This window comes from Brassica napus, chromosome C5, assembly GCF_020379485.1.
Source record: "Brassica napus cultivar Da-Ae chromosome C5, Da-Ae, whole genome shotgun sequence".
Lineage (NCBI taxonomy): Eukaryota > Viridiplantae > Streptophyta > Magnoliopsida > Brassicales > Brassicaceae > Brassica > Brassica napus.
In genome coordinates, this window is record NC_063448.1 from 7,999,235 (window position 1) to 8,011,066 (window position 11,832).

Consider the following 11,832-nt stretch of genomic DNA (forward strand, 5'->3'; position numbering starts at 1 on the left):
AATTGGCGTAAATGATAGCTATTACATTACGTCAAAACGAATGTCACTTACTTAATTTTGATGCCAAAGTTGGTTATTCAGCAAATTCACCCTAAAAAGAATCTCTAGAGGTGTAGCGTAAAGAACGGTGTAACTAACCGTACCGGATTCCAACTTTCGTTGTAGAAGAAAAGAAGAGGGAGAGGAGAGCCAGTGTTATAAAACCACACGATATCCTCACCTAGTTACGCCTCATTTCCTCTCACTCCATCTCACTCTCTCTTTCTCTCTGCGTTGTGTTTTGTGTGTTGTCTCGCGCGAGATGGTGGCGTCAGCTTTTCTCCCGGAGCTCTGGACGGAGATCCTAATCCCTGTCTGTGCGGTGGTCGGCATCGTTTTCTCTCTCTTCCAATGGTTCATCGTCTCTCGAGTTAGAGTCTCCGCTGACCAAGGCGCATCGTCGTCTTCCGGTGGTGCCAACAATGGTAAGAACGGCTACGGAGATTACCTCATCGAGGAAGAGGAAGGCGTTAACGACCAGAGCGTCGTCGCCAAGTGCGCTGAGATTCAGACCGCTATATCCGAAGGTAAGATCTCATCTAACACGGTTCAGATCTCACGTTGATGCTCTTAGATCTAGGCTCTGTTTCATTCTGTTATGATTGTTGTTTGTTTTAGAACATGAAAACTACTAAGTTAGTATCTGGTCTTGTCTGAAAAGTAAATATTTGTTGAGATCTGATTTGGTGTGTGTTTGGGAACAGGTGCAACTTCGTTCCTGTTCACCGAGTACAGATACGTCGGTGTCTTCATGGTCATCTTCGCCGCAATCATCTTCGTTTTCCTCGGCTCCGTCGAGGGATTCAGCACAGAGAACAAGCCTTGCACCTACGACGACACCAAGACCTGCAAGCCTGCTTTAGCCACCGCGGCTTTCAGCACCATCGCTTTCATCCTCGGCGCGGTCACCTCTGTTCTCTCTGGCTTCCTCGGGATGAAGATCGCCACGTACGCCAACGCTAGAACCACCCTGGAGGCGAGGAAAGGTGTCGGAAAGGCCTTCATCGTCGCCTTCAGGTCCGGGGCCGTGATGGGGTTCCTTCTTGCTGCGAGTGGTCTCTTGGTGCTTTACATTACCATTAACGTGTTTAAGATCTATTACGGTGAGGATTGGGAAGGTCTCTTTGAGGCTATTACTGGTTACGGTCTTGGTGGTTCCTCCATGGCTCTCTTTGGTCGTGTTGGTGGTGGGATCTACACTAAAGCGGCTGATGTCGGTGCTGATCTTGTCGGTAAAATCGAGAGGAACATTCCAGAAGATGATCCAAGAAACCCAGCTGTGAGTTCATCTATGATCTTTTGTTTTTTTTTTCTTTTCTTTTATAAAGCTTCTTGACTTGCTTGTGGCACAGGTTATTGCTGATAATGTGGGTGACAATGTTGGTGACATTGCTGGTATGGGATCTGATCTCTTTGGTTCATACGCTGAAGCATCATGTGCTGCACTTGTTGTTGCTTCTATCTCTTCCTTTGGAATCAACCATGACTTCACTGCAATGTGCTACCCGTTGCTCATCAGTTCGATGGGTATCTTGGTTTGTTTGATCACAACTCTCTTCGCCACCGACTTCTTTGAGATCAAGGCTGTTAAGGAGATTGAGCCGGCGTTGAAGAATCAGCTCATCATCTCAACTGTCATCATGACCGTTGGAATCGCTATTGTTTCATATGTTGGCTTGCCTTCTTCCTTCACCATCTTCAACTTTGGAGCACAAAAGGTCGTCAAGAACTGGTAAGATCCTTGAATTTTGCAAATGGTTTCTATGAGAGTGCATTATTCTAATTATGGTACACATTTTTGAATTACAGGCAGCTATTCTTGTGTGTCTGTGTTGGTCTATGGGCTGGACTCATTATTGGTTTTGTCACTGAGTACTACACTAGCAACGCCTACAGGTATGGAACCTACTTTTTACTTGATTTGAATAAGCAGATAGTATGACACAATCTAATGTCCTTGTTTTGTTCTTGCAGCCCTGTGCAAGATGTGGCAGACTCATGCAGAACCGGTGCAGCCACCAATGTTATTTTCGGATTAGCTCTTGGTTACAAATCCGTTATTATTCCAATCTTTGCTATTGCTGTCAGTATATTCGTTAGCTTCAGCTTCGCTGCTATGTATGGTGTTGCCGTTGCTGCTCTAGGGATGCTCAGCACCATCGCCACTGGTTTGGCGATTGATGCTTACGGCCCCATCAGTGACAATGCTGGTGGTATTGCTGAGATGGCTGGAATGAGCCACCGCATCCGTGAAAGAACCGATGCTCTTGATGCAGCTGGTAACACCACTGCCGCTATTGGAAAGGTATGGGGAACTGTAAACCTCTTAGTGCTGCTTGTTACCTTTGCTTTTGATTTAATATGATTCTGGTTTGTTTTGTTTCAGGGATTTGCTATTGGCTCAGCTGCTCTAGTCTCCTTGGCTCTGTTCGGTGCCTTTGTGAGCCGTGCAGGAGTCCACACCGTAGATGTTTTGACCCCAAAGGTTATCATTGGGCTTCTTGTTGGTGCCATGCTTCCTTACTGGTTCTCAGCCATGACGATGAAGAGTGTAGGAAGTGCAGCGCTTAAGATGGTTGAAGAAGTTCGCAGGCAGTTCAACACCATCCCTGGACTCATGGAAGGTACCGCAAAACCAGACTACGCCACGTGCGTCAAGATCTCCACCGACGCTTCCATCAAGGAGATGATTCCTCCTGGTTGCCTTGTTATGCTCACACCTCTCATTGTTGGTTTCTTCTTTGGTGTTGAGACTCTCTCTGGTGTTCTCGCTGGCTCCCTTGTTTCCGGTGTTCAGGTATATAATCTTCTCTCAGTTCTCTTGTGAATAACTGAACATATATGTGCTCATTAACGTTCTTGTTTGATATGAAACAGATTGCTATTTCTGCTTCTAACACTGGTGGTGCCTGGGACAACGCCAAGAAATACATTGAGGTACATAACTGTTTTTCTTTATTATAGCTTAAATGGAAACCATTTTAAGAGATGAAATCAAGTTCTTAAATTATGAGAGTTGTTTTCAGGCGGGTGTATCAGAGCATGCAAAGAGTCTGGGACCAAAGGGTTCAGAGCCACACAAGGCAGCTGTGATTGGAGACACCATTGGAGACCCTTTGAAGGATACATCAGGGCCTTCGTTGAACATCTTGATCAAGCTAATGGCTGTTGAGTCTCTTGTCTTTGCTCCCTTCTTTGCCACTCACGGTGGTATCCTTTTCAAGTATCTCTAAACTCAACTCTTGAGTGAAGAAGAAAGATGATGATGAAGAAGAAGATATTGGCTATCGATTCAAAACTCAAAACTCTCTTTTTTTAGCAATTCTTGTTTTCGTTTTGCGTACGTAGGTGGTTAAAAGTTAAAACATGTTTTTGTTGATGGGAGCTCTCATTTAAAGAACCAAACCAAATGATGACTCTCCCTCTCTCTTTCTTTATATCTTTTTGTGCTGTCTAGAATTTAGAAAACCACCAAGTATTTGAGACTTGTTTTTAGCCTTATTTCTCTCCCTGCTTTGTTTTTCTTATGTTGTTTTGGTCTTCTTCGGGACGTATGGGAATTGTCGGCTTTAAGTGAGTGAAACCTATTCCACGACGATCTGTTAATTCTGGCATATATAAGGGCATCTGTTACTATGGTCTCTTGTGTATAATCAGAATGCTCTTGAACAGTTGGAGAGATTGGACATGGCTTTTGAGTCTACTATCAAGAAGGATTTGTTTGGGAGGTTGCATCAGGTTTACAGGAAGCAAATGTTTGATGGTGGGGAGGTCCACTCGGTGAGGAAAAAAACAGAGCAGAAGCTGCTCAACAGTGGCTTTGTTCTTCCCATCAACGGCTCATCACCATCTTTTAAAAAAAAATTGTAGGTTTTGGTGGATTACGTTAGAATCGAAATAAACTGTTGTTTCCTTTTTGGAAATACTGAAGTGTGAAAATAATAAAAGCGTTTAGTGTGTTTTTCATATTCGTCTTCTTAATAATCAAACCAAGCAAGCTCTGAAACCCATCTCTAACTCCTCCCGGTTCAAATTCTTGCCGATGAAAACGATCTTGTTGGTTCTTGTCTCATCTTTTTGCCATAACCGGTCCGGTGATCCTTCAAATATTTCATGGACTCCCTGTCCCGACCATCAAAAACCCACAGACGTCAGACAGAATTCTACATCAAAAAGTATCCAACAGTCTAAATAATGAAAAAGAGGAGTCACCTGAAACACGAATCTCTCCTCCATGTCTTGGACGGAGAGGATACCTTTCATTCTGTAGATATCCTCACTACGTTGGTACAACAGAGCTCCAAGCCACATGTTAGCCTGATCCATTCTCAAAAACTGAGGTTAGATGATTCAGGTAATAAAACGTTTTATAATGTTGCGCATTATTGGGTTATATACCTTCTCGAGGTCTAAGTCTCCTTCGCAAACTAAACTGACTGAAGAAACACCAGGGTCATGCGTATGATCATGAGAATCGTGATGCCCTGGGGAATCAGAAACAAGCTAATCAGTGCGTGTAGGCTATCAGTATTAGGTAATACGGCCTTTCTTTAATAGCAATATAAGCATACCGTGTTCATGATCATGCTCCTTGTGGTGATCATGGCAGTCATGACTATGGTCATGGTCATGGTGATGATCATCGTGATCTTCCTTCTCTTCTTCATTCACAGAGTTCTCAATTCTGGAAAGACAAACCGATTAGCCACCACCAGCAATAAACCAAAGTAACGAAACCAGCCCCCAGGACTTCCACAGCAATTAAATCGTAACAAAATGACGTAAAAAAGACCCTGTACCTTTCTAGATCGAAACCTCCAATTCCAAGAACATAATCCAAGTCAACCTTCCCATACTTTGTTCGCTTCATGTGAGCCATGCTATTTATGGTCTGAAAATAACACACCGCATAAACAACCTTTAACGCAGAACAAATATAATAAACAGATGTTCACAGAGGAAAAAAAAAGTCCAAAAGAAGTATAACCTACCTTTATCCGCTGCATCACTGAATCTAGTTCTTGCTCACCAACAATATCAGTCTACAAAAAAAAAAAATACAAATATTTTTCAGCTTGTATGATAGATATGCCAAGGAAGAACAATACATATGAGACCATGAAGAAGTTTCTACTACAAGCATCCACTGCACGTTTCAAAATACAATCTTTCTATGGTGATGGTTAATCATGAAAATCTGGCCGAAACAAAAAAAAAGAACCTCGCCATACCTTGTTAACTATGATACGATCAGCGTAAGCAATTTGTTCAACCGCCTCATTGACAAAGCCTTCGGGTTTAACCTCATCTAGATGCAAACGAGCATGTTTAGCATCAACCAGAGTAACAACCCCGTCAAGTTTGACATCGTTGAAGATATCATCCTCAGCATAGAATGTCTGAATAATCGGGGCTGGATTCGCCAATCCTTAAAAGAAGAAAATACATAATCAATATAACTATTACTCACTTGCAGAATGTTACTAGGTTCCTAAAAAAAAAGTAACCGGACCTGTTGTCTCAATGACAATATGGTCAAACCTTCCTTTCTTCTTGCTGACCAATTCAGAAATCATCCTGACAAGATCGCCCCTGACTGTACAACAGAGACATCCATTGTTAAGCAATATTATATCCTCAGCTCCAGCAGTTTTAGCTGCCACAAGGGATCCATCAATGTCGACTTCACCAAACTGTGAGAATTCACCACAATGTTAGTAGCACGAATTAGAAACCACCAGCTCAAAAAAAAAAAAAAAAAAAGACATCTCTATTCAACTCCTCAGGCACAGAGAGACTAACACAATACCTCGTTCTCTATCACAGCTATACGCTTCCCATGATCTCCAGTCAATATATGGTTTAGCAATGTCGTCTGCTCAGAAACAAAACTCCCATGAAAACCGATTACAGACGTAGAAGCACCTTTAGATTTAGAAAATCGAAAAACAAAGAAGCCTCTCACCTTACCAGAGCCGAGGAAGCCAGTGATAATAGTGGCGGGAATCCGATTGTCAGGGGTAAGCTCAGTGGGAACATCGAAGGGGTCTTCGGTCTCCACAACAGCCAGCGAGGTAGCAGAGGCCGAGAATGGTTTCCGACGGTTGTCAGAGTAAACCGTGGAGGAGGAGGGATAGAACGGCGACGTTTTCCTTCTGACGGAGACTGTGGCTCTACTGCGAGTAGCAGAGGCGAACCGATGGTTCGACGCCGTACCGGCACGGGGAGAGGTGAAAGCGAGAAAAGTGGTGGATGTGTCGAGTCTAAGCAGCGTCGCCATTGTCGTTAGGGTTTAAGGTATCGCGCCTGAAGGGTTATAGATTAGATATTTGCTTTGTATGCTCTTCGAACCCTTTGAAACGTTTTTTTTTTGTTTTGGTTGGATCCAACGGTCCAGATTGACACGGGTTTTCCCCACGTTAATTAAATATTATTCTTGAGATTTAAGTATTGTAAAGTATGTAATCAATCCCTTTCGAGTCTATGGTTTCCCAGACAACTGAATGGTAATTTCCTCTTTGATAAGCTTTTACAATATCTAAGATGATGTTGTTAATTTAAAGTTGCAACGCTTCGTTGTAAGTATGCAGTATCACTAACCAAACTCCACCAAAGTATAGTCCACATAACACACACTAGTCTTCTAGATAAATGCTAGCCAGCCTAGCCTGCAAGTGTTGTGTAGCTTAGAACGTACGTGATCTTTGATTAGTGCTCTTGTTTTCTTTTTTTTAACCCACTTAAATTTATTAATTATAATGTGATACAGATACATATGAAAATAAAAAGTAACAGATAGTATAAAAACTTAATAAAAGACAACAATAGATCAAATGAAATAATTGGAGATATATTTTTCTTTCAGAGATCTTCTTTATTAATAGAGTATATTATTAACTCTACTAACTTTCTTGCAAGCTTTAAATCTTCATCGCATCATTAACATCAATTTCTCTTGTTATAAAAAGGAAACCTACTCAAATAATATTCCTATACATAAAGTAATTAAATCTCAATTGTGTTGACAAAATATATTAATCAGAATAGTTCCTTGCGTGCATCAAAACCTGATACAAAGCCTAAAGAAGAAGCATAGTCATTAATCTAGTTATATGACAAATGTAAACAACTCCATGACGATAATTTCTGATTTCAGTTTTGAGAATTAGTCTTGTTATCAAATTGTATAATTGTATTGATATCAGTAGAACCGTGCAAGATAAGCTGACTGAATTATTTACGTTGATCCAAATTTAATTTAAAATTCAAAAGCTGATACTAGTACGAATTTGTAGTTAGGAGTTTATTGATTAATTTTTGGTGCTGATTGTTAATTAATTAATTTAGATAGGTTTTGTTTGCTGAAAACAAGCAAGCTCTGAAGCTGCAGAGTGAGATCTAAGATTGAGTCCGGCGAGCGGCCGGCTCGTGAGCGTGCGTGCCGTCGCCGGAGCCTCTCGAACTACCGTAAAAGATATTGGTCCTTCGCTTTTTTTTTTGTTTCCTCTGATTTCCGCCTTGCCTGAGCTCTGGTTCAGGTCCCATCTGTGGCGGATCTGCTTATGGAGTAAAGGTGTGGTCGTGTGGAGGTTTGGCGTGGTGAAGCTAGTCGTCTTGTCAGTTGATGTTTCGTTTCCGGGAGGTGGAGACTCCTACAGCTCCGTCGCCGCCGGTCCTTGTCTCAGGGAAGTGGAGACTTCTTCAGCTCTGCCGTCGTCGGTTTTGTCTCTGGAAGGTGAAGACTCTCTCAGTCTTGCGTCGCCGGCTTTAGGTGTTTCAGTTCGTTGGATCGGTTTTGGATCCCGCTTGTGACTCGTGTGTGGTTCCCAGTTCGTGGTTCCAAATGGTTCACGGCTTTGTTCAGTCGGATGAGATTTCGATTGGATCGATGAAGCTCTCCGAAGTGAAGACAAAGCGTTGAAGAGAAGAGTTGGTTTCGATGGAGGCTCTCCGATATTCTGAGTTCGAGGTTTACAGTGGTTTTAGCTCCGACGACGTCTCGAGGCGGTGACGGTCAAGTTGAGACGGAAGAGACGCGTGTCGTCCTGACGGTGTTGATCCTTACACGTGTTCGGCCTCCTTGACGCATAGGCCTACCGAAATCGTCTAGTTTCTTTTGTTTTGGACCGCATGCCCATTTAACTTATCTTATGTGGTCCGTAGGGTTTTGTGATGTGCCGTGGGGTAGCGCACCGGGCAAAACAGGCATGCATGGCTTGATCATGGAAAGCAGTAAAGATATATGTTCATTGTTTGACTCATATCTTCCAAACCACGAGGCTTCTACGCATGAAATCACTTGGAGAATGTTCTCAACTCAATTATGGAGCTCCTTGAAGAAGAATCAGATCAAACAGAGTTCATATGTGATAGTTATGCTATTTACAAATCAGGTGATCTTCAGTTCTCGCGAATTCAGACCACCCGAGAAGCTCGAAATGGCTAACCTTCTTTCTGATGAACCAACGGTCAATTCAATCATGACAAAGGTTATTATTCATGTTCTGAATGTTCAAGAAAGCACTGGGCTTGATGGTTTTTAAAAAGATTCAAAAACGAACTTGTTTGGGCCAAATGGAGAAACCGATAAATATTGGCTAAGGGAAAAGATGGATTTCGACCAGGCCTCAAAGAGACATGTCTTGGCCCATATCAGGAGTATATTCTTCACCTTTCAAAGTCCTGGTCGTGGCTATATGAAGGGGTAGTCCAAGTTTCAGTCAAAGACTTTATTTAGTCAAGTCTTTGTTTCTATTTCCAATGTCTTGTTTTTAGCACATTTTTCTTTGGATCTCTACAACTTGTAATCCTATAAATAAGGCCTTAGAGCCACGAAATAAAACAGATTGTTTTTCCCTTTTTATGAGTTTCTCTCATTGTTCTTTGTTTAGAACACTTATTAGTTTCTTGGTGAGGTTATCTCCAAGTCTCGATCCTTCTTTTGTTGGACCGGTGCGTCACATCTGGCAACGATCGAAGTCTGGTAGTATCTTTGGGCTATTCCGCAACCCTTAGTGTCACCCCTCGATCCATCAGTTCTCAATCCTCTCGGATCTGAGTTCATATCAACCTTACCGAAAGAGTGATCCTTATTTAGGTTCTATCAAGTGGTATCAGAGCCACCCTTCCGGTAACTCTATTATCATTCCATCTTTTCATCTCTCCATCTTCTTCAAACACTTCCTCTTCTACCTTTCTTGAATCCGGGCCCCTCATTACCATCCATTTATAAAAAAAAAAAAGATTTACGATTTGATTCAAAAAAAAAAAAAAAAAAAGAAAAAGTTCAAAGTTTGTTTTGTGGATTGGTGGTGGAAGAGAAAGTCTGCTGGCTGAGGAGAAATCCAGCCTTTGAGATGGTTAAAATGGATTTCAAAAATCAAAAATCTCTTATCTATCTATCTTGAGAAAAACCCTTTGTTTGCTTTGGATCTACCCATTGGGATTCTTGATTTGTTCTCTTAGAACCTTGAGAAGAAACTTGAGTGATTCCATAAAATCTGAGAGAAACACTTGAGTGGGTGAGATTAAACACTTGAGAGAGTGTGAGAATTTTTATCTAACTTTTTTGTTGTGAATTTTCAGGTTATGATGTTTGGTCTCCAAAGGAAAAGTAACAAGGAGAAGCACCCACGACTTTCTGTCTCTCAAACCGCCTTTAAATATGCTTTGAATACTTTTGATGAGTATGTTGATGTGCAGGAAAAACCAAACCGGTGGAGCAAAAAACATGTCAATACCTCCAAAGATGTGGCTGATCCAAAAAGGAAACATTTTCAGTTTGATGTCCAACAATTTTGTGATAACTTTGTGAAGGGTGTGGACAAAGCCCTCAAGGACGTCAGCAAGAGCCAAAAGAAGAGCACATCCACACGTGCCCCAGTAGCTGAGCCATCAATTTTCATCAGTGAAAAATCCAAAGGTAAATCTGAAAACAACCTTGAAGATCTAAAAGATTTTTCAGATTCTTTACCAATTTTTGATAAGTATGATGAAGAGCTAATGGAAAGTTGGATCACTTGTGAGGATGAATGTGATCTTCCTTCTCCAAAACCTGATCTTATGTTTGATATTGATAATGAAGAGACTAATGGACTAACCTGTTTTGAACCGGAGCATCCGAGTAGTCTTGTTCTAGTTTCACAGGTTTTTGAGGAAGAACCATTGAACTACCAACATCAAGGACCACGTCTTGAGACTAGGAGACCCTTGGACAATGATCTTAGTCCCATCTTTGATGAAGAAGACGAGCTTGATCCAATCTTTGATGAGGAAGCACCAAGCACATCATCCATCATCATAGAGAAACATCTTTGCTTTGATCCAGGCACAACTTCTACGCCTTTGCCTAAAAAGCACTGTGAGAAACTTTATTTACTTAATTCTCTGCCTGAAATGTTTGTTAAGATCAGTTCTCCTGTTGTAAATCGTTTTGGTTTTGACAAAGTTAAAGAATTTTGTGTTTCAAATTCTGTTTTTGATAACATGATTCATTCTTCTGAGAAATTTGAACTTGACGGAATTCTTGATCAAAAACGTTTTCAAAATGGCAATGACATCCATTTTGGATTTGTTTTGAGTCTTGATCAGTTTTTGAAACATAGCAAAAGTTTTGATCATCTTGAAAAGTCATTTGAGCTTGATTTACAACAGTCTGATTTTTGTGCTAGAAAATCGTTTGATTCATCTGTCTTCAAAGAAAATGACTTTAATCTGAGCCCTTATAGACATGAACTGATCACTGGTAATTTATTTGCATCCACTTGTGCCTTGGACGAATTTTTGGTTAAGAAGTTGCTGAAACAAAAATCACATAGAGCTGAAACCGATTTTATTTTTGATTCTGTTTTGAAGCTTGATAACTTGTGTGTTGAAACTGATAAACCTTGGCATAATTTGAAACCAATGTTTGAAAATTGTGTTGTCTTGAGCTTTGATGTCATCTTGGTTTACAACACATTCTTTGATGATTATCCTAAGAGCTTGGATCATGTTCTTGATGTCCTAAGGATAGAGAAACTCTTTGATTATTTCTCTCGCAGATTTGATGTGGTTTCCCTAGTTGTTTTGAAAGTACAGGATAAGTATGATCAGTTCCCAAGGAGAGAAAACACTGGTGAACGCCAAAGTTCTTATGTATCAGGGACATGGAACTGGAAGTAATTGAGGAAAACAAGTCCAAAACTCCAAGGAACTTTCTGTCCATACTTTTCCTTCATTGAATTTTATATGATTTTAAAATTCGTTTTCTCTTATTCATTTCCTTTTGATAGAGGTGAAATGGATTTGAGGTCAAATCCTTTTCAAGAGGGAGGGAATGATGTGCCGTAGGGTAGCGCACCGGGCAAAACAGGCATGCATGGCTTGATCATGGAAAGTAGTAAAGATATATGTTCATTGTTTGACTCATATCTTCCAAACCACGAGGCTTCTACGCATGAAATCACTTGGAGAATGTTCTCAACTCAATTACGGAGCTCCTTGAAGAAGAATCAGATCAAACGGAGTTCATATGTGATAGTTATGCTATTTACAAATCAGGTGATCTTCAGTTCTCGCGAATTCAGACCACCCGAGAAGCTCGAAAGGGCTAACCTTCTTTCTGATGAACCAACGGTCAATTCAATCATGACAAAGGTTATTATTCATGTTCTAAATGTTCAAGAAAGCATTGGGCTTGATGGTTTTCAAAAAGATTCAAAAACAAGCTTGTTTGGGCCAAATGGAGAAACCGATAAATATTGGCTAAGGGAAAAGATGGATTTCGACCAGGCCTCAAAGGGACATGTCTTG

The 11,832-nt window shown here is 41.0% G+C and overlaps 2 protein-coding genes across 2 annotated transcripts; one reads left to right on the forward strand and one right to left on the reverse strand.

The window, feature by feature from the left end:
* Nucleotides 1–199: 199 nt before the first annotated feature.
* Nucleotides 200–3,540, forward strand: LOC106396122 (pyrophosphate-energized vacuolar membrane proton pump 1). Its single transcript, XM_048758129.1, has 8 exons — nucleotides 200–566; nucleotides 744–1,318; nucleotides 1,392–1,771; nucleotides 1,849–1,935; nucleotides 2,014–2,344; nucleotides 2,426–2,836; nucleotides 2,917–2,976; nucleotides 3,066–3,540. Exons 1-8 carry the CDS (start codon nucleotides 302–304, stop codon nucleotides 3,270–3,272), a joined length of 2,316 nt encoding a protein of 771 aa, XP_048614086.1. The 5' UTR covers nucleotides 200–301; the 3' UTR covers nucleotides 3,273–3,540.
* A 350-nt stretch (nucleotides 3,541–3,890) lies between these two features.
* LOC106396121 (COBW domain-containing protein 1-like) lies at nucleotides 3,891–6,434 on the reverse strand. The gene is made up of 10 exons (XM_013836429.3): nucleotides 6,005–6,434; nucleotides 5,849–5,914; nucleotides 5,552–5,732; nucleotides 5,271–5,467; nucleotides 5,031–5,081; nucleotides 4,839–4,930; nucleotides 4,611–4,723; nucleotides 4,438–4,523; nucleotides 4,252–4,356; nucleotides 3,891–4,161 (listed from the first exon to the last, which is right to left on the reverse strand). Exons 1-10 carry the CDS (start codon nucleotides 6,317–6,319, stop codon nucleotides 4,024–4,026), a joined length of 1,344 nt encoding a protein of 447 aa, XP_013691883.2. The 5' UTR covers nucleotides 6,320–6,434; the 3' UTR covers nucleotides 3,891–4,023.
* Between the last annotated feature and the right edge of the window lie 5,398 nt (nucleotides 6,435–11,832).

Bases quoted from the DNA above. Each gene is read 5' to 3' on its own strand.
- LOC106396122 (XM_048758129.1), top strand. From the start codon at position 302: ATGGTGGCGTCAGCTTTTCTCCCGGAGCTCTGGACGGAGATCCTAATC. The intron at 567-743 runs GTAAGATCTCAT...GTTTGGGAACAG, and splicing joins TCAGACCGCTATATCCGAAG to GTGCAACTTCGTTCCTGTTC. The intron at 1,319-1,391 runs GTGAGTTCATCT...CTTGTGGCACAG, and splicing joins ATGATCCAAGAAACCCAGCT to GTTATTGCTGATAATGTGGG.
- LOC106396121 (XM_013836429.3), bottom strand. From the start codon at position 6,319: ATGGCGACGCTGCTTAGACTCGACACATCCACCACTTTTCTCGCTTTC. The intron at 5,915-6,004 runs GTGAGAGGCTTC...GTTTCTGAGCAG, and splicing joins GCTTCCTCGGCTCTGGTAAG to ACGACATTGCTAAACCATAT. The intron at 4,162-4,251 runs GTGACTCCTCTT...TGGTCGGGACAG, and splicing joins AGGAGAGATTCGTGTTTCAG to GGAGTCCATGAAATATTTGA.